Source organism: Juglans regia, chromosome 3 (genome assembly GCF_001411555.2).
Source record: "Juglans regia cultivar Chandler chromosome 3, Walnut 2.0, whole genome shotgun sequence".
NCBI classification, from domain to species: domain Eukaryota; kingdom Viridiplantae; phylum Streptophyta; class Magnoliopsida; order Fagales; family Juglandaceae; genus Juglans; species Juglans regia.
This window is the reverse complement of record NC_049903.1, coordinates 32,511,558-32,533,273: the sequence shown is the minus strand read 5'-3', so window position 1 is coordinate 32,533,273 and position 21,716 is coordinate 32,511,558. Positions and strand designations below refer to the sequence as shown.

Sequence of the window (21,716 nt, the reverse complement as noted above, 5' to 3'; positions counted from 1 at the left end):
CCCACATGAAAAAAAAAATTATTATTTAATAATGGACCTCACTTTTTTTCAAAGAGACTGTACGACGCTTGCGCACTCTACGACTGCATGTAGCATTACTCATTATGAAAATGAAAACACTATAGACACAAATGAATTCCAAAAAAAAATCTCACACACTGGTAGTGCACCAGTGTGCCACATCTCGCCCTATTTTTTATTTTTATTTTTTATTTTCCTTTCTCCTCTCTCCCCTTCGTACCTGCCCTTCCCTTCTCCCCATGCTCGCTCCCCTCGTCGTCCATGGTGGTCGGGGACCACCTCATGGTGGACAAAAGACGTTGGCGGTCCAAGCGGCACCGCTGGCGTGGAGCGCCGATAAGGAGGTTACCGAGAGAGGGAGGCGCTTTTATCAAGGGAGGGATGCGCTGCTCGAGGAGAAAGGAGAGAGAGAAGGGCTTCGGTGGCTGGGGAAAAGCTTACGTCGAAGAGGGGCCGGGTGCAGTGGCATAGTTGGGCTACGACGGCGGCGTTGGTAGCTGTGAGAGGAAGAAGTCGTGTGAGAGGAGTTCGATTTCAGGAGGAAGAGAGGGAGAGGGAGAGGGGCTGTATTGTGGGGGCTGGGTCAAGTTGGGAGGTCACCGGTGAGGTGGAACGGCCACTGCTGGTGGCCGACCACGAGATGCAGTGGTGCTGTATTGGCTGGGAAACTGAGTTGTGTGAGGTGCATAGCTGAAGGGAAAAAGAGGAGAGAGAGTGAAAGTGGAGAATGAGGGACTAGGAAAAATGGACACGTGCCACATCAGTATGTGAAATCTCTTTATATTTCTATCAATCATCTTATAAAAATATGTTATTAGTATATCATTACTCATAATCAAAATCTTAAATTCTAGTTAAAATTTGGAATTGCTTGGATTGGCAACGCTCTTATCTGTCCCTTTCTCTCCTCATTCCAAACAAAACCACTCTCTCGGCTTCTCCCCCTTCCCCGTGAACAGCTGCAAGCCACCACACGAAAAGCCCAGCTCAGCCACCGTGAGAAACAGCCGCCGTAGTTCAACCTCCGTGAGCCACCGGTAAGTCTCTCTGTCACTCTCTCTCGACTTCCGTTCTCCTCCGCCGCAGCACAGCTCACGTCTCAGCCACCGTGAACTGCAGCATCAGCCGCCGACCGAGCGACAGTACCGTGGATGAACTCTCTTTAACGCCGCCAGAGAAGCTCCTAGCTCCTCCGTGCCCAGCGGCCACCACTGTGAGTTCCTCCCTCCCCGTCTCAGCTTCTCTCTCTCCATCTCTCCCTCCGACAGCCTTTTCCCCCCTCCGCATCTCACTCCCTCTGTTTTTTTTTTCTCTCTCTCTCGGTAGCCATCTCTGCGCCGCTGTGTGCCACCAGGCCGTCGTCGAGCTCCTCTGCCGTCGGTAAGTGCTTCTCTCCGTCCTCCCCTTTCCCCTCTCTGTCCTTGTCCCTCTTTGTCTCTCTGGCTAACCCTCTGTTGTCCCCTCTCCGGTACCACCACCGTGGCCAAGGGAGGCCGCCACACCTCGTCCAGCCGTGTATCACAAGAATGACGGCAGAAACCGTGAAGCACCACCTCAGCAACACCTCGAGCCACTGCCAAGCTGCACGTTTCCCTCTCTTCGCAGCCGTGAAACACTAGTGCACGCCTGCCTCAGCCCTTAATCCGGTACAATCTTTATTCCGTTATCCCATGGATTACTATGTTTATGTAGTTGAGTTGGTGTTGTATTTTAATGCGTGGGCAGAGGAAAGTTACATATAATTTATTGGGGTAGTATGGAGCCATCGTGGAGTTTATAAAACATTGCAGTAGTGTTTGTGTTGATTTAGAAACCGTATGGACAGATTTTAGCTTCGATTGAGATTGCTTCCATGTAATGCTTATAAGTGGTGTTTAAGTATTTAAAACTAGTTGTAATTGCATATTTATGCTTGGTTTTGGTTGATTGATGTTTGGTTTTGGTTGTGATAGACTGAGAAGAAGTGAGGTGTGGTTGAGACTGAAATGGAGTTGTTAGTGAAGCATGGAGATAGTGAAGTATGGGGTTGTGTTGGTTTGTCCTATGTGGAATTGGAACTTGGATTGAGTATGTGTGTTGTATGTATTGTTAAGAAGCTTATTGATTGAACATAGTAATTGTGAAGGTTGGGATTGTGTGGAGCCATGAACGCAGCTTATAAATCTTTGTGAATTGTAATTATGTTGGATTAATGTACATGGGCAGCAAGTATGCTAGTATGTTTTATAAATTGAGTTGTGTATATGAAAGGGTGGAGTGGAATAATGTAAATTGATACTAGATGTTGAAGTGATATGTTGATTAGGATTATTTTTGGTGTGTGTATGAAGCTGGAAAGACCAATTGGATGTTGGTTCAAGTGGCTGGACAGATTGTGTTCAAATTGGTTTTATTGCATTTTATGTTGTGTGAGATATATGATGTATAGTTGCAAGATGGTAACATTTTGGAGATGTATGAATGCTATTAAGTAGCATAAAAATTGTATAAGGACACTCTGGTGTATTAAATATGTTGGTTGTGATAAAATATGAGGAAGTGATGTATTGATTAGGAACTTGTTATGGAGTATGTGTGCTTGTGTTGGATGGTAATTTGGAAATATGCATGTATTGCTAAAGGCTTATTAATTGAGTAAAGTATTTGTGAAGTTTGGGATCTTATGAAGTTATGAATGAAGCTTGTAAAGCTTTGTGATTGTGTTGGTTTGTTGTATGTTTTTTTTTTTTTTTTTATAAGTAAGAGGTAAATTTCATTGATACGAATGAAATAGGCATAGCCCGTATATACATGAAGTATAGAAAAGAACACCGAAATACATTCTAGGAACGATAAATTAAGGACATAAAATCATGAGCATTGTTCCCATTAAGTACAATAACAGAAAACCAAAGCAATAGAGTGTATAAAAATATTATGAAGCTCCGCCATTGTGCGCTCCCTATCTTCAAAGCAACGCTCATTCCGTTCCACCCAAATACACCACATAACACAGTGGAATCATCTTTCACATTGCTGCCACTTGATGACAGCCTTGAATCTCCATCCAACCAGCCAGTAAATCAACCACCCTTAGAGGCATTACCCAAGCGACGTCAACTCTTCTGAAGATCTCATCTCACAACACCCTTGTCACCTCACAATGCAATAATAAGTGATCCACCGATTCTCCTTGTTTTTTTACACAAGTAGCACCAATGCATCACAATGAGTCCCCTTTTCCTCAAGTTGTCTGTGGTCAAAATCTTCCCAAAAGCAGCAGTCCAAACGAAGAAAGCTACTTTAGAAGGCACACGAGATCTCCAAATATTCTTCCAAGGGAATAGAGCATTACCTTGTGATACCAAAATTTTGTAATAATCCCGGACTGTAAACTTCCTGCTGCCTTTGGACCTCCATTGCATCCTATTACCTTGTGCCGTATTGTTTCCCGTAGAGTATATCAACCAAAAAAATTCTGAAACAGTGTGCAGTTCCCAATTATGAATATCCCTATTAAATGGGACATTCCATTGGTGGGAACCATGAGAAGAGACCCTCAGATCCGCCACAGAGGCATCCCTGTTAGCTGCAAAACGAAAGAGATCTGGAAACGCCCTATCAAGTGCGCAATCTCCACACCAAATATCTTGCCAAAATTTGATTTTGGTGCCCTCTCCAGCCACAAAATAGATGTGGTTTTCTAAACTCTGTCTCCCCTCCTAATAAATTTCCATAAGCCCACACCATACCCCCCTTCACTTTGTTGGAGCACCAACCCCCCCAAGTACTTCTGTGTTTAGCATTTATGATTTCCTTCCACAGTGAATCCCCCTCCATGTGGTACCTCCATAATCATTTCCCCAATAAAGCTTTATTGAAAATCCTCACGTTGCACATTCCGAAGCCACCATTCGAAATTGGGGAACAAACTTTCTTCCACTTAACAAGATGGATTTTCCGTTCCTCCCCCATTCCCCCTACAAAAATGCTCGAAATAATTTCTCAATCTTATTTGCCACCCCTGCAGGCAAAGGAAATAGAGATAAAAAATAGGTGGGGAGGTTAGATAACGTGCTCTTAATTAAGGTGAGTTGACCCCTTTACGATAAATATAACCGTTTCCAACCAGCCAGCCTTTTCTCTTATTTCTCCACAACCCCATCCCAATCGCACTAGTCTTAAAGGTTGCTCCCAACGGTAGGCCCAAATATTTCATAGGCAAGGATGACACTTTACAATCCAATAGGCTCACTAGGCTATTGAGACTAGGCACCACACCCACTGCAACCATCTCGGACTTACTAAGGTTCACTTTAAGCCCTGAAACGGCTTCAAAGCATAATGAAAGTGCTCGTAAGTTTTGAATCTGGCCGTGGTCCGCTTCACAAAAATGAGAGTATCATCTGCAAATAGGAGATGTGAGATTAAGATAGAGCCATTAGTACCATTACCCACCGAAAATCTAGATAACAAACCACCACCCACAACAACCTTTACCATTCAACCAAGTGCCTCCATGACAATAACAAAAAGTAGAGGAGACAATGGGTCCCCTTGCCTCAAACCACGAGAACTGTTAAAAAAACCAGCAGGGGTGCCATTAATTAATACCGAGAATCGAGCGGTAGAGATACAATGTCGAATCCATGAAGTCCATTTATCACCAAAGCCACACCTCCCAAGCAAATATAAAAGAAAATCCCAATTCACGTGGTCATAAGCCTTTTTCATGTCAAGCTTGCATAGAATACCCGGAACTTCCTCCCATAGCCTATGATCCAAGCACTTATTGGCAATAAGGACCGAATCAAGAATTTGTCTTCCCCGAACAAATGCATTTTGAGGCTTAGAAATAATTTGTTCCAAAACCGGGCTTAGTCCATTTGCGAGAACCTTCGAAATGATCTTGTACACACTACTCACAAGACTTATGGGGCGGAAATCCTCAACTGCCGTAACCCCTTGTTTCTTTGGTATGAGGGTAATGAACGTCGCGTTGAGACATTTCCCAAATTTCTTAAAAGAGTGGAATTTAAAGAAAACCTGCATAACATCACATTTCACAATGTCTCAACAAGCTTGAAAGAATCCCATCAAAAAGCCATCCAGATCCGGTGCTTCATCCTTTGCCATGCCGCAAATGACCTTATGAATTTTAGCTTCATCAAAAGGTCTTTCCAACCAACTCGCACTCTGCTGGTCAATAGACTCTAACAACAAACCATCAAGCTTCGGCCTCTAGCAAGCCAATTCCATGAGGAGGTTCTCATAATAATGTACAATATGGTCTTCTATTTTTGGGGGGGAAGAGAGCACTTGAGTACCTAAGTGGAGCGTCTCAATAGCATTGCTACGCCTATGTGAATTAGTTACTTTGTGGAAGAATTTTGTACATCATCACCTTCCCTTAACCAAAGTGCCTTGGATTTTTGGCTCCACGAGGTCTTCTCCATCAACAACACCCTTTCCAGTTCCGTCACAACTGAACTCTTCCTCAATAATGCTTCCTCAGAGGTATCTCCCGACACTTCCCTCCCTTCTAACTCCTGTAGCTTCTCCATGAGGGCAGTCTTCTGGTCATCAATGTTTCCAAAGACTTCCAAGTTCCATTTTTTTAGGTCTTGCTTCAGAGCCTTTAGCTTACCTGCAAGAATGAAACTGGGAGTACCTGTGAACTGATAAGAAGACCACCAAGAACGGACCTTCTTTGAGAAACCCTTAGCTGTTAGCCACATATTTTCAAACTTGAAATACCGACGTCTCCCATGAACACCTCCGCAATCTAACAAGATAGAAAGATGGTTTGAGCATACTCGGCTATTTGACTATGTGAACTCACCCCCAACAAGGGGAAGGTCCATGAGGTCCAAATCAAATCTGAACTCAGAGAACTCCTCCATTGCCGAGGAGTTCCAATAGCGACCCGATTGCTCACTGGGAAAGCGGGTAATATTGAAATCCCCACCTATGCACCACGGCACATCCCATAAATAGTATAGACCCGCCAACTCCTCCCAAAGTCTTCTCCTATCTCTATCCATGTTTGGCCCGTAGGTGCCTACAAAAGCCCACTCCCACCCATCTTCAACATTTTTAACTAAGCTAGCGACCGGGAAATTCCCAATACATCAACTGCCTCCACCACTCTTTTGTCCCACATCAGAACAACGCCACTTGAAGCTCCCCTACAAGCCAAATAAGACCAGCCCATAAAAGGGCACCCCCACAAATTACGAATGATTCTTTTATCAATAACACGCAACTTGGTCTCTTGGAAACCCAAAACATCAACCTTCTACAGCCGCAAGAAAGATTTTATGCGAAGGCGCTTGTTGCGATCATTAATCCCCCACACATTCCAAGAAAGGATCTTAGGTTTCATTAACAAAAAGAGCACCCCTCCCTTTCAATCTATCCCTTCCTCCACTTCCCTCATGTGCTGCATAATTAATGGTACATTTGAGCCTTTTGAGTTCACTATCTCTCTTTGTGGCTGACTTCAAACGAGTATTTTCAATAGCTATAAGGAGGGCTCTAAACTGCTCTTCAAAGCCAACACAAGAAATCCCAAGAACAGTTTGTAACTCCTCAATCTTCTTAAACACCCACTCTGATATACACCTCTCTGAGTTTAGACTGTGAGATATCGTGCATAGTGGGGTTGGTTCAGCAGTTCCCCCGTCATTGCACACTCCATCACAGGGGATCAATTGCAGGTTCAAGTCATCCGACACCCCTCCAGCTACCTCCTCCATTCTCGGGTTGGCAGAGAAATTTGGGCCATGATTGGGTGCCATCAGACCAAGACTGTCGCCCATCTCCATGTAACTACCCTGAGGGCCCTCTCCTCCACTATCCGATAAATTTTCCGACGCAAGAATACCCATAAAAGAGGCTGAAGCCTCTGTCGACTCAATCTATGGATACCCCCCTGCGATCGTAAGTTTTCTGACACAAGACTACCAATCAAAGAGGCAGAAGCCTCAAGCAACTCAGTCTGTGGATACCCCCCTGCGATAGTGTCACTTCACCCACGGCCTCATCGAAGTGCCACCCCCTTGTCTACAAAAATTTCCGCTGGCACTTTTAACGATGAGGTAGCAACAGTCGAGGCACCAGTTGCCTCCGTCGACCTCATTTGTGTTGGTCCCGACACCTCGGCGACAAGCGGGACAATACTGGTGCTAGACACACCCTTCTGTCCTGAGAAAACACCTTGGGTGCTCGCCGGCGGCTCAGAAACGCCCGTCGGTGGCTCCACCACCTTTGAGAAAAACCCCTAGCTCGTCGCTGGCGATGGTGGTTGATCCTCGTGCGCCAATGGGCCTGCTATATCACTCCCCTTCCGTCTCCTCCACACGGGGCCTGCGTGTGGGTTAGGGCCTTGCTGGGCCATGGGTTGGGTCCAGACGCCTAGGCCCAGACCCATTATTTCCTTCCCTTTAGAATTTTGCTGAAGTCCATTTACTTTTTGCTGAAGCCCATTAGCCTTCCCTGAAAAGAACCTCCCATTTGTTTGTCTCTTCATCTCATACAAAACAAACTGCTCCTTTTCCTCAGTTAGACCGACATCGTCCCTGCCATCTTCCACCATACTCTGGGCATATACGGAATCAACACCACTACATGACTTTTGTAGACCTACAACTCTCGGGCAGGCCAATACATCAGAGCTACCTCTCCCTCTGACACCTTCACGACTGGGTTGTTGGAGTGCCTCCCTATACGACCGAGGCTGGTGGTGCTGTTGAGGTACCGTCGTCCTTTGCTTTGAGCTCTTCTTTTCCAACTTCCCTCAACACCTCCGCCAGTTTCCAGATTTTGTTATGTGAACTTGGTGTATGATTATATTGGTCTTGAGGTCAAGTAGCTGTTTATGTGAAATAAGTTGATTAAGATGGAGACATGAATTAAGGATAATCGCTTAAGTTTGGGGCTGTTCGAATGAGAATATGATTCCTCTTTCCTAATTTTGTTTTTGGCGATTTTGCTTAGTAAGTCAGCTCTTTTTTTTTTTTGATAGTTATAGTAAGTCAGCTCTTAAGTCTTTCCTTTTCTTTAATCCGGTGATCAACTTGGGTAGTCCCAACTTGTACTTTGTAAGCCACTAGTAATCCTAGTGTATTGTTGAGCAACAAAGCATGTTAGTAACTTTATAAATTAGATTATGTGTATGGAAGTTTGAAGTGGAATGCTGTGAATTGGTGCCAAGTATTGAAGTGTGTCATGTATTGAATTGACTAGTGAAGCTTGGAAACCCTGTATATATGTTGATGATTCTAGTATGGACAGATTTGTGTACTCTGAACGTATTGTGTATGGATGAATCTTGTAAAACCAAATGAATGCTTTAAATGAATTGTATGTTGATTTTAGGTGATAAAAAGGGTAGGGGTAGGGTACTTGTGTAAATTGATTGGTTAAATGTGTTAGACAGATTTGTGTACTTTGAATGTATTATGTATGGATGGAGCTTGTAAGAACAAGTGGATACTTAAATGGATTGTATGCTGATCTTAGGTGATAAAGGGGTATGATACATGTGTATGTTTGGTGGATTGTATATGTACACTTGTTTTGGATTGTGTTATATGTTTGTATGTGAGAAAGTGAATGAGAACTTGAGTTGATGTTGGATTGGGTTGTGTATGTATGGAGGAAGGGTATTGCATGAGGAATGATATTGTATTTGTAGTTTGGATCTAATGATGAAGTGAGACTAATTTGTAAGGCTTGTTGAGTGTTGGTTTGGAGGTTAAAGTGAAGCATAAGAGCTCACTTTATTAGTTAGAAATGAAGTTAGGCTTTTAGGTTCATAGTTTAGGCTTAGGATTTATGAAAATGATTATGCTTCAAGGACTAAATGGCGGCTTGTATAAGTGAAATGAAATGGATATTATGAATACCTAGAGGTGTAAGTTTGTACAATTAGAAGGCCATGAAGAAGTATGCAAGTAAATAGTTGATGGAGATTATTTGGACGATGACTAGTCTAAGTGAAGGAAGTTAAGTAAAGAATGAATTGAAGGATCAGATCACGTGGAAGAAAAGACACTAAGAGTTAAAAGTAGTTTTATCATGCAAGTTCTAAGTTTAATGTTCTTATGTACATGAAAAGGAAATACTAGTAAAAAAAAATGCAAATGAAAAGGAAATGATGTAAAGTTATGAATGCATGTAGTTGGCCATCGGACACGCACATGAATGGACTGCATGAAATGAAGATGACATGGAGTCCAGGTAAGTATTATGTTCATAATCATACTCTTCTAGAGTTTTCTAAATGTTATGAAAATGAAAATGAAAATGAATTGTTTCTCTTTATGAAAATGAAATGAAATGCTTTTATAAGAAAACTATTTCTTTTTATGCAATGAAAGAAACGGAAATGTTTTCTATGAAACAAAATGATGTTTTATGAAAATATGCTAAGGTATTAATGTTAAAGTATATGTATGTAATGACCTTCTTTGGAACCCCATTTTTATGCATCCCAAGAATAGTTGTATGCATGTGAAATGGATGTTATATATAGTACTTATTGTATTTATGTTCTATGAAATGAAATGATGAGGTTTTATGCTTTATGTTATGAAATGATATTGTTTTATAAAATGAAATGGACTAATGAATGAAAAGAATGAAAAGAGAAGTAGTGGAAGGAATGAATGCAAGGACTAGAAATGAAGGGATGTTTTAATGTATGAAGTTACGTAACAACCATGTCTAAATGAATGATGGTACCAAATGAGGGCATATTGCAATGCTGAATAAGTAGTACTAGAAGTGCACCTAGTGCTACCCCCTTGGCTGAGGGATTCTCAATCCGCGACTACAAGTGGAATAGGGTCTAAAAGACTGTTAACCCCAACACACGAGCGTAATAGTGTGTATCGGCTAAAGGAAAGTGATAACAATTAATTGAATGTATGAAATGATTTAGTTGCTTTAGGAAGGAATGTACAATGTTGGAAATGTTTTTGAGCAATGAAAATCCACCTTGTAATATTTTCAAAGAAATGTTTTATATAAAATATGTAGAGGAATGATAAATGCATGAATGAAAATCTATGTTAGTATATTTTTACAGTATGAAGTAATGCTTACTGAGTATTCGACTCATTTTGTTTTTGTGTGTGCCCTACCCAAGAACGAAATGAGGACGAAGCGTCAGGACGGACATGGCCCAAGGAAAATGTGACAGAAACCTAGGCAGGTTTTAATAAATGTACAAAATCATGTTTTGTAAAGTGACTATTTTAATTTAAAGAATTCTGCTATAAACTCTTATTTAAATTTACAAAGCATGTTTATCTTTTAATTATGGAATTTTTTATATCCTAGGGAGGAAATGGAAAATTTTAAAAAGTTCAGTAATTCCCGTCTTATTTTCTAAAACTATTTCTAAAAGTCTTACCACATGGATAGGCGTTACAGGGTGGTATTAGAGCAAAACCCAGGTTATAAAAGATTCTATAAACTTTTCAAAATAAAAGAAAGAAAATATTTTTACAAAGAAAGAAAACCTTTGAAAATAAAATAGAAAGTGAAAGGAAAGTCTAGGTTGAAGTCCTCCCAAGGCCTGCCCTGTTCTGCAGTAACTATATGAAAGGTTTATGTTTTTATGTTAACCCCACCTTATAGGAGTAAATTTCAAAGATAGGCAGTGCCATAAATTTATGGCCTTTAAGCACTAATGTTCTAGTTCACATTCTTCGTAACAAAACCACAACTTAAAAAAATAAAGGCAATTGAATAAGTTCTAATAGTTAGGCCTATCAGGTACCACCTATCTGTAAGATACATAACCAAAAATGGCCTATCTTATAATCGACTGTAAAAAAATTTGTACCCTAATCATTTATCCCTCTTATCATTAGATTGCTAAGAAATTCGAGACAAATAAAAGGAAATATATATCTTATATTGTTCTGTTTTTTATCATACAGAAGAAAATTCTACCTGTTTATAGAGACCAGTGAATCAATGGAGCACCCGAATATGGGTGATGGGCTTTCTACGTTTTTGAATTCTGGTATCTACCAGTTCGAAAACTCGAATGCAGTTTTCATCGACCCGGTTCGTGTCATGAACCGCTCCTACACCCACTTCCAGGTTTCCCCTTCTGCATACTATCCTCGTTTCTTTGAATCCAAAGCCTTGGCTCAAGAATCTCGGGTTTCATCTTCTAGTTCTAGAAAGCGAAAGCGGAAGGAGAAGAAACCACACTCTCTCAATGATAGAGAAAAGGCTGCCGAACAACGACACCAGGTAAGTATTGACTCTTGTTGTTTGGTTCTGGTGGAAGTGTTAGTAGGAAAATTTTATTGCAATTGCTATTGTGAATGTGGTTTAGTTTTTTTTTATTTTATGAATAGTGAATATGGTTTAGTTGAGACTAGCTTTTCGAGTTTGGAGACCATGAGCATGTTGAAGATGTGAAATTGTATGCCGTATTTTGTATACGTATAGATACACATGCTTGAGTAGTTGATGAAGTAGTAGTGGGTTAGTGCTTCTAGAGGGTTGTGGTGGTGATTGTGGGTTGTGACTTTGGCTGTGCATGTGGTTGCAGGAAGCAAGGCCTTTCTTACTGAAGGCACACAAATGCTTGCTGAGAGCTACCGCTCTTTTGGAGCTAATGAGCAATATGCGGAGTGATTCCGAGTCTTTGCAAGAATGTGGGGACTTGGTATCGCCCAGTGTTCCACAACAATCTTTTGTTGAACTGGGACAGGACTGGCATGCCCCTTTCTATGAGATTATCCTTGATTTCCATCAGTATGAGAAGCTGAATGTTGACAAAGGTGGTTTCTTAATCATGAAATGTTGCATTATTTGTACTGAACTCCATTTCCTCCTCTCTAATATAGATTTTGCTTCTGTATAATAGAAAACAGGACAATAAGATATATATTTCTTTTTATTTGTCTTGATTTTCTTAGCAATCTAATGATAAGAGCGATAAGTGATTAGGGTACCATTTTTTTACAGTTGATTATAAGATATCCCATTTCTGATTATGTAACTTCCAGATAGGTGTTAACTGATAGGCGTAACTATTAGAATTTATTCAATTGCCTTTATTTTGTTAAGTTGTGGTTTTGTTACGAAGAATGTGAACTAGAACATTAGTGCTTAAGGGCCATAAATTTATGGCACTGCCTCTCTTTGAAATTGACAGGCTAGATTTTTAATCTTCTGCTCCGTTGCACTCGTGAAGTTCTTTACCGAATCTCTGCCAACTCATGCTCTATTCTTAATTTTCAGGGTCAATGATAATGCAATATAGTGAACAAAAAGTGCACCCTCTCTTTAATAACTTAGTTCTGAATGAGACGGGTGATGATGTGGAGGCTGAATTTCTGAGCAGTCGATTTGTAATACCTCGAAAGAGTTGCTTCTTAATGGTATTTTAACTTATTACTCTTTTTTTTATCACATGGAATACTCCCTAAATTATTTTATGTTCTGTTGGCCTTTGGAATGTCTATGTTTGCATTCGCAGCTTTTAGTCCCCGAGGAAAGATGAAAAAGTATCTCTTTTGTAGTGTTGACCTTTTTTCACCTAGTTTCATGAAATTCTTTTTCATTTTCAGCCAAAGATGCACTCTAAACAGTTTCTAATCTTCACTTACAATGAATATAGTGTCGTTTCAACGAGCAAACTTGCTCTTAGTTTCTTACCTACTAGTTGCTAAGTGCTTATATTCATTTCAAGTGTCTTACATGTCTTTATATGTTTTGTTTTCTGTCATGTGGAAGTCTGATCTCGAGCAGATTCACAGCCTGATTCCTGGTAATGATTGCGTTAAGTAGTCAATTATTTTGTCAAGTATGTTTTAAACGTGTAAGTGGCTTAGAACTGTGGCTAACAACTCAAAGATAATTGTTTGTATTGCCATCTATTTATCTCTCCTGCTGACTTCTCCTTCTCAACCCATATCTTCTTTGTTCTGGAAACACGTCTTCCTATTTTTCTAATTCTATTCTTTGTGCCCAATTGATAAATTGCAAAAGTTCAATGGTTACTTGAGTTGAAAGTCGTGTGGAATTTATTGGTTGGTGGGAACATCCTCAGCATGTTATTGTGTCCTTTTGGACCTCTTAGCTACCATTACCACCTGTTAGCTTAGTTATTAGCATCTTATCACAATACATTATAATCTAAGTTTGGTCTTTCCAATAGATTTTATCAGTCTATTGGTAATTAAATCAGAAAAGTCTTGCCAATTATACTTACTAAATTTTAGAGGATGTTTAATCTTTTATGCAGCTGAGTCTTGTTGTGGCTTCAATCTTATAGTGGTCGATCCACCATGGGAAAATGGAAGTGCTCGTCAGAAATCAAGGTATTTCAGATCTTTGAGCTTATATACATGCTCCCTAGCTTTACAAAATCGGCAAGCTTCTGAAAATTCATCTATGAGTATCCTGTAAATGCACTCATTGGATTAAGACTCTTCAAAAACAAAGAACTTCTCTTAATGTAGCATAGAGATAATTTATTTAGAGATACTTAGCATTGCCAATTGCGTTATTTTGAAGGGAAAACTATGAGAATGCTAGGAATTGTTTGATCAACAGATCTAAGTGGAGAAAAAACTCTCATCTTTAAATTTTGGTAGATCCATCTATGCAACCAAAATGGAGTATAGATGGCTGATGGAAATTTTTTGGCTTTCTAATCCTCAAACGTTGAGGCTTGGATGGGATTCAGTTATAAAAGTTGATAGTGGTTATAGGTATGTGTTAATATGGTATGAGATGCAAAACCTAGAGCTGCTATTTTTCTCTATCAACTTTTATAAATTCTGAGTTAAACAGGGTTCTAAGGTGTAACACCTCAATGAAAGGCCCAAACCACATGACCTATACTCCAAAAGGACTAGTCAATGATATAATTGGAGTCCCATTAGAACTTTATAAAGAGCAAGAACTTCTCATTCTCAAGCAATGTGGGATCCCATACACCACCTACCCTTATCTATATCATATGGGGTATCACATAAGGAATGTGCATAATCGCTATATCCATTTTGTGGTTTCCTTGTTTCCTTGCCATTATAGGTACCCAACTTTGCCGAACCGTTATTTTCTGTCTCTTCCTATCAAGCAACTTACGCATGCAGATGGAGCACTTGTGGCTTTGTGGGTGACCAATAGGGAGAAACTGCGTGGTTTTGTTGAGAAAGAGCTATTTCCTGCCTGGGGAGTTACGCATGTGGCCACTTTTTATTGGTTGAAGGTGATCTTTTGTCTGTCTCCACCCCTGGGAATATAACTTGAGTGAATATGTGAATTATTATGCCAATATTATGGCTTTGCTCGAGTCTTGTAGGTGAAAGCAGATGGCTCGTTGATTAATGATTTAGACCTCTTTCATCATAGGCCATATGAATGTCTTCTATTGGGCCACTGTCATAGGGAGGTGAGCCCACATAGTGCAGTTGATCCTGCCATTCCTTTGTGTTGCCTTTTGGGTCTGGGTTGTTTAGTTTAGATATATTTATATGCTTATTAAAAAAAATTCATGTCTGTCACTTTTGCTGTTGATGCTTGCAGGCCATGGATTCTGAGTGCCTGTCAAAATTTAAACCTGTACAACATAATCAGATAATTATTAGCATCCCCGGAGCTTACTCAAGGAAGCCTCCGATTGGAGGTACTTGTCTTGAATATGAATTATTAATATTCAAATCGGGAAAAATTCTACATATCGCACTTCTATGTCACTGATGAGCTGGAATTGCCAATCAACTTTTGAGTTTTTCTTAAAAAATAAAAATAAAGGATGATGTGATAAAAGTGGCACATTATGTGTTTACATGATGGGATGTTAGTGTCGTGGAAGTGCGGTATGTAACATTACTCTTCCATTGCTTACCGAGAATATGAATATATTGTTATTTAATTCTAAAGTAAATTTAATTGTATTCTGTTTAGGGCTGCTTCCAGAGTATTTTCCAGGGTTCAAGCCTACTCGATGTATAGAACTATTTGCTAGAGAAATGACTTCTGGATGGACTTCTTGGGGGAATGAACCACTTCACTTTCAAGACTTGAAATATTTTAATAGAAATGGATGATCGGCACATCTGGACAGAGGCTTCTTAGGTGGAAACAACTTATGGGGCCTCGAATTGGCATAGTTCTTTTAGAATGGTTAATAAAAATAGGATCCATAAAATTTTAGCTTGTTTTGTGATATTTATATTTTTTTGATTTGTTATTATTTGGTTTATGGGAAACCTCAAATTTAGGTCAGGCATAAGAGAAGCTTGAGAGCATAGTGGCTGTTTTGTTGCTTAGCCGCCTTTGCAACGTAAATATAAGGGTAGTGCTACTATGTCACTCAAGGTTGTCCACTTGGTGCGTCTCCTAATGCAAATTGTGTATATATATATATATATATATATATATATATATATATATATATTTTGCCTTTTATTTTTAAACATTTTTAAAAAATAAAAATACCAATACAATAATAGTCATTTCTTTAATCATTAAGTAACAAAAATTTAAAAAATAAAATAAAATGCATGAGTGGTCAAATTGAGGGGACAAACTTAGGTTATAGTATCATTTTCCTAAATATAAAGCAAAATATCCAAACCCCCATTTATTTTTGCAATATAAATCCTCAGGAAAATCTAAAAACCACTTGGATCCGTTAAAATAGACACTCATGAAACATCAATCTTGTCTGATAAATATTGCAAAAGAAAAACTTTGTATGCAGGCGAGTTTACGCATGAAAAAGACCTGGCATGGCCAACTAGAAAATGATACAGGGCATTTTGGGGAGCTTGGAAAATGGGATGCGTCTGGGCAGGAGAAATTGAGAGGTGGGAGGAGAAATTTTGTGGGTTGAAATCATCGAATGAAAATGGTGGCGAAGGAGTGCAGGTGCACGTATCTCTCCCCCAATGATATAGTGATCTCATGCCTCTAGAGATGTTTGCTTATCTTTTTCTTTACATATCATGGTTAGGAAAAGAAGGGTTTACTATCAAAATCTCTCAATGAGAATTGCTGCACCATCCATGTAAATATTAAAGAGGATGTCCCTGCAAATGGAGAAGATTGCTCTTTGATGCTTCATGTGGCCTTGAACTTAGCTTTCTATGCTCCTATACAGCCAACGTGTAACTTCAGTTTTTCTTTGTATGCATGCCATATGGGTTAAAAGAGCTTGCCTGAAGCTTTTACAAATACACAATCTATCGAATTTGGATGTTGAAAGATAGCAAAATGATGCTCTGTTTTTCAAGAGTAGAAATAGAGAAAGAACATAAGGGTATTCTCTGATAACATGATGAATATTGAAAATGAAATAATTTCTTACAATATATGTTCTGTACATTGGTGTAAATATATACAGAAAAACATGAAAAACAAATCACAATAATCTAGGAGAAAATCATGCTATCATGAGCTGTAGTTGAGGTGTTGTAGCCATTAATGCTTAATATGGTATGTGGCGTGATCTCAAGCTTGAGTGGTAAATTGTGTATCTGTAATAGAAGTCGAATCATGACAAGAAAATTCTAAATAGGAAGATGAGATACAAGTGTGTGATGGCGGCTGCTTGTACATAGCTTCTTGAAGATACATTTCCTTGCGTCATGTTAAAGATGCAAAGCTTCATGATGATTCGATTGATATCAGAGCCTATTGTGAAAAAATGCTAGGATCAAATTCCTTTGATAATTGCATATGCAAATATTGCTTTTTCTATAGGATATATACTTCTTTTTCGTTATTCTTCAGGACTATGTGCCATATATGTGTATATATTTCCTTTTATTGTAGGTAATTGGGAATCTTGCAGGTATTTGGGGTGCGAAAGTCAGATCTAAGAATGGAGAAATCAAACGGAATACTACTGCCTTATTCATCGTGTATTTCTTCTTCTTTATTTTTTTGAAAAATGATATAGGCAGGGGACTTGGCGCAGAGATTGCGCATGAAAAGCAAATAGATCCACAGTAAAAATGATGCGGTGCATTTCGGTTTCACTCTTCCAGCTTTTTGTTCTCCCTCCATTTTCCTTCATCTTCCATTTTCGGACTCACTCTTCCATTTTCAGCGGACTCCCTCCTCCATTCTCTATCAATCCAACCAGTTTCAGCTGTATTAATTTGTTTGGTCAAATCTTCCAAAGTCTATAAAGAAATAGGAAAATATGAAATGATTCTCTACCTTTATGGTTTTTAACAAACATCATGAACCAAATGGCCATAAGCAAACTGAGTGCTAAATGGCACGACAGTCATGAATAAGAAGAAGAGAGAAAATTCATCAAGGGTTTGTGTGCAAATATATAATACGAAAGCCAAAAGGAGGTTTCTTGGGCTGTGGAACTGCTCCCAATCCCTTTCCCTGGCAAACTCCGTTGTCTTCTTCTTGAGAAGATCAAGGGTAACACTTTGACCTTTTGGAGCCACAATCATCTCTTAAGATGATATGATTTCTTCTCAGTTCTCCCCAAGAACAAGCAAAAACTAATTAAAACGATAAAGAACAAAAGAAATGGAGAACAAAACATGGGCCAAGACACAAGAAGAAGAAGAAGGAACTGATCAGGGACAGCTAGCTCAATCCCAGAAAAAGGAAAAAAAAATTTGTCTTCAAACTTTCTTGTGGGGTTTGATAGTGGGGTGGGTGGCGGAGGAGTGCAATGCAACCTAGCCGAGGAATGGGTCGCGGAGGAACATCGAAAGTGATTGGGTTGCGAAAATCAGTGTTTTGAATATGAAGAAATGACGAATGTGAATGAGGGAGACGAACGTGAATGGGTCAGAAATGGGTTGTGAAAATAGATAGCCGAGGAACGATGAGCGCCTCTAGTCTTGTTTTGCAGCTTTCAGCCTTTCGTTCGTGTTGGGTAGTCATCTTCCATTTTCTTTTTATTTATTTTATTTCTTTAGTTATGGTTCATGTGGCAATCCCAACTCGTCTGTGCTCAATTCTTGCACCAAGTTTTCTGCTCGTAGAAGAATTGTTTTTTTTTGAAAAAAGTACCGCACGTCAGCGGCATGCGCAATTTCATGCGCAACATTGCCCGTATGTAGCAGGATTGATCTCAAAAAAGCTAAATTTGATGGATCCCATAATTTCTCCATTGTAGTAATGATAAGTTGTTGATAAAAATGGTCGATAGCAAGGAGAGATTTTATTTTAAGAGGGTCTTCTTGATTTATTCATTTCCGATTTTTTAATTTTTTAAAGATATAGTTTATAAATTAATTTAAGCAGAAGTGTAGACATTTCATACAAAACCATGTTATCTGCCAAACGATTATAATTTCACATAAAAAGTAAATGTTTTTATTTTTTTGAAATTGGAGGCATACCAAATGGGAAAATCATTAAGAGCACTCCTGTATGATATATATATTTTATACTAGCAGTGGATTTACGTGCGATGCACGTTTGCCCTGTGTTAGATTATTCTAAAATATAAACATCTAGTGTAGAAGAAGAGAATTTAATGATAAAGTCTATAAAGATAATATAACTAATTATTTAAGCAAACTATAATTGTTTAAGGTCTCTAATAATAGATTTAAACAAACTATACGTTTAAGTAAGTCTGGAAAGTGAATATTACATAATTGTTTTTTTCGTTACTGAAAGTAAAGTCTAAAACGACTAAATATTACATAATTGTTTCTTTCGTTACTGAAAGTAAAGTCTGAAAGAACTAAATATTACATAAGTGTTTCTTTTGTTACTGAAAGTAAAGTGTCCGGGTTATGGATTCAAAGTGGTGTGTTCTCCTCATTCACAACATTTATGGAGAGAACATTGAATAGATCCAAACTATGCGGCCAGTTGTGTTACCAAGCTATGTTGTTGTCGGTTCCAATATAGACAAAGTAAAATGTTGGGCAGTCCATATGTTATCTGTTGGGCTTATAAATCACCGTCTCCAGCATTTCTATTACTACATGGCTATCACGGGCTTGGGTCAGAACAGGTGTGGAAGGATGGGGACTAACTGTGGCTCAGAAGATTTGGTATTGTGTTGCCCCCGTTGGTGGTCAATACGTTTGGGCACGTTGGATGGTGATACAATGTATAGAAAGATTATACAAAGCTGCCTCATTTGGCAACCTGCTCATATTTCTTTTTACCGGAAGGTATGCTTTAAATTGAATCTTACCGTTTTATTAATTTTACCTATAAAAAAAAAAAATTGAATCAAGTATACAGAAAGTGTTGAAAATTTTGGAATGGTATTATGTAGTTGAAGTAAAATAACTGTACAGGGCAAATGAAATCATTGAGTGGAACATGTTATGCAATAAGAATAAATTATGAGGTTTTTAATTCAAATATAAATAAGAAAAGAAAAAAAAATTATTTAGTAGTAAAATAGTAGTAAAAGAGGTATAATTACTGAATTATAATTTAAAAATATTTTAATTTTATAATATTTGTTATTCAACTGTTATGTCTTATTTTTTAAAATTTAATAATTATTTAATCCAAAATTACATTTCTATTATTTACAAACTTTCTTATTAATATTCACAAAATTTTTATTTCATTTTATTTTTCAAGCATCTTTTAGAGTATAAGTTTATATATAATATTATTTTTATTGATTATGTACTCTATTTTATCAAATTATTTAATTCAAATTTCAATTTTTAAAATTTTCAATATTTCAATAAATGATTACATATAATTATATAACTAAACTGTAAATATTGATGTAGTTTTTCAAATGGTAAATGTATTTTGTTTATTTTGGAATTATAAAAGAAACAAACTTATAATTTAGAGTGAATTAAGACAGGTGGAATTAATTAAATAAAATATTGTTAGTGAATGCTTTAAGCAATTTTATTTTATTAAATAAAATATAGTATTATTTTTATATGATTTATCTTAGAATATGTTTAGATGTAAATGTGAGATGAGATAATTTTTTTTTTTAAAGATAAATGTAGTAGATTCTCTTTTATATAAAAGTTGCTATATTTCTAAAAGACTTTAAATAATCTACAGTGCAAGATTTCAGGAAAAGTCTTCTTAAAATGTAGTATTATTTTTAAATTAATTCGAAATTATAAATTAAAACAGCTCAAAGTTCATGCAAAATAATTATTGAATAAATGACATTAAATAAATGACTTAAAAGGTGCTAAAATCAGAGAAGCAAAAAATATTATTTGAGTTATTAATTCACAATATAGAACTAAGAAGTTAAAGGATTCATACTTTCGACACTTTTATACGTAGCTAGTTGTTGGAATATCTTGTTTCGACTTTCAACTTCACGGAGCTCAACCTATGTAAAAAATTCGTCAATGTAATATTCTAGTAAAGATAAAAGCAAAGCTGTAAAAAAAAAAAAAAGAATTTACTAATATTTAATATTTTTCAGATCAGAAATTGTAAATTACAGGAACATATATATATTTTTTAAAGTAAATTTGTAGGAAAAAAACATTTTTTGCTAATTTTTCTCTCTCTTCTAGCCGATTCTCCCGCACGGCCATTTCTCCTCCAGCGTAGCCCGGCGCTGCCGAGCCCCGGCCATGATCACCGCCACCACCGGCGTGTTCCCCTCACGCCGACGAGCATCGCTGCCATCTCCATCGTTCCCCACGCGCAGCCATGGTTCTCCCCCGCGGAAAGAGAACCGAAATGGGTTTCTCCCATTTATGTAATCTCGCGCTGCCGTGCGCGGCCACAAAAGCTCACGACCGCCACCGAGGAGTCCCCCTGAAGGCGGCGACCAACCCAGCCACAGTTGAAGTCCCCCACGCGCAGCCCTCCCTCTCCCCTAAGGAAATGGAATCGAAATGGGTTTCGACCCATTTGTGCCATCTTACGCCGCCGTACGTGGCCACCGAAACTCACGACCGCCACCGAGGAGTCCCCCTCAAGGCGGCGACCAACCCAGCCGCCGTGGAAGTCCCCCACACGCAGCCCTTCCTCTCCCCCACGGAAAGTGAACCGAAATGGGTTTCACCCATTTGTTTCACCGAATCTGCAGCCGTAGGCAGCCACCGAGGCCACCACAGCTCCACCAGTTGACACCGACGACAACCTCTAGGAGACCCAGCCACCACGAGGTTCCGTTTCCCTCTCCGTCGCACACTGATTTCCACCCAGAAACCCATTTGAGGTGTACAAAGAAAAAAAACATGCGAGAAACAGGAAAAAAAAAAAAAAGATGCAGAAGGTAGAGATGAGTTTGTAAATCTGAAGAGAATTGCGTACCAACGGTGAGAACAAATTTGAAGAGCACGGGAAATTTTTTTTCTTCCTTGAGTTGAGTTTGTAAATTGTTCTGTAAATGTGAATCTGGAAATGATGAAATCCATCTGTTGTATGTAAAGGTGAGATATTTTATGTGTTGAACGAGGAAATGCTAACGGAGAAGAGTAAAAATCGAATTGAGAATAAAGGAATTTCACAGAAGGCAACAAGAAGAAGTAAGGAGAAGAAAAGAAAGTGCTGGACGGCACTATTCACTACTGTTCATCTTATTAACACTTTTAAGTATTAGAAAGATATATATATATAGTTTAAATTATAAAAAAATATTCTTAAAAGCGTCTTATATTATTTATATACACTTTATATTCTGCTACAAAGAACCCGCAAGATATGGAAGATCACGTTAATCATTGTAAATTTGTAAGCGTTTTTAATTAATTTCTCTTTCCTCCTCGGGTTGAGTTTTT

At 38.5% G+C, this 21,716-nt stretch overlaps 1 protein-coding gene across 6 annotated transcripts; it reads left to right on the top strand.

Annotated features, from left to right (window-relative positions):
• Positions 1–880: 880 nt before the first annotated feature.
• LOC108994907 (methyltransferase-like protein 2) lies at positions 881–15,371 on the top strand. Of its 6 annotated transcripts, none has more exons than XM_035688540.1 (15): positions 881–1,058; positions 1,141–1,234; positions 1,348–1,401; positions 1,533–1,667; positions 9,185–9,243; positions 10,154–10,219; positions 10,953–11,274; positions 11,579–11,810; positions 12,274–12,413; positions 12,769–12,802; positions 13,280–13,355; positions 14,074–14,251; positions 14,345–14,434; positions 14,569–14,668; positions 14,950–15,371. In XM_035688540.1, exons 6-15 carry the CDS (start codon positions 10,185–10,187, stop codon positions 15,090–15,092), a joined length of 1,350 nt encoding a protein of 449 aa, XP_035544433.1. In that variant the 5' UTR covers positions 881–1,058; positions 1,141–1,234; positions 1,348–1,401; positions 1,533–1,667; positions 9,185–9,243; positions 10,154–10,184; the 3' UTR covers positions 15,093–15,371. The 6 variants fall into 6 exon arrangements, 5 of the variants coding, with proteins under 5 accessions (XP_035544433.1, XP_018825855.1, XP_035544434.1 ...); XM_018970310.2 differs by having other exon boundaries at positions 1,510–1,667; XR_004801160.1 differs by lacking the exon at positions 10,154–10,219 and having other exon boundaries at positions 1,510–1,667; positions 10,953–11,118; positions 11,196–11,274; positions 14,074–14,434.
• Positions 15,372–21,716: the final 6,345 nt, after the last annotated feature.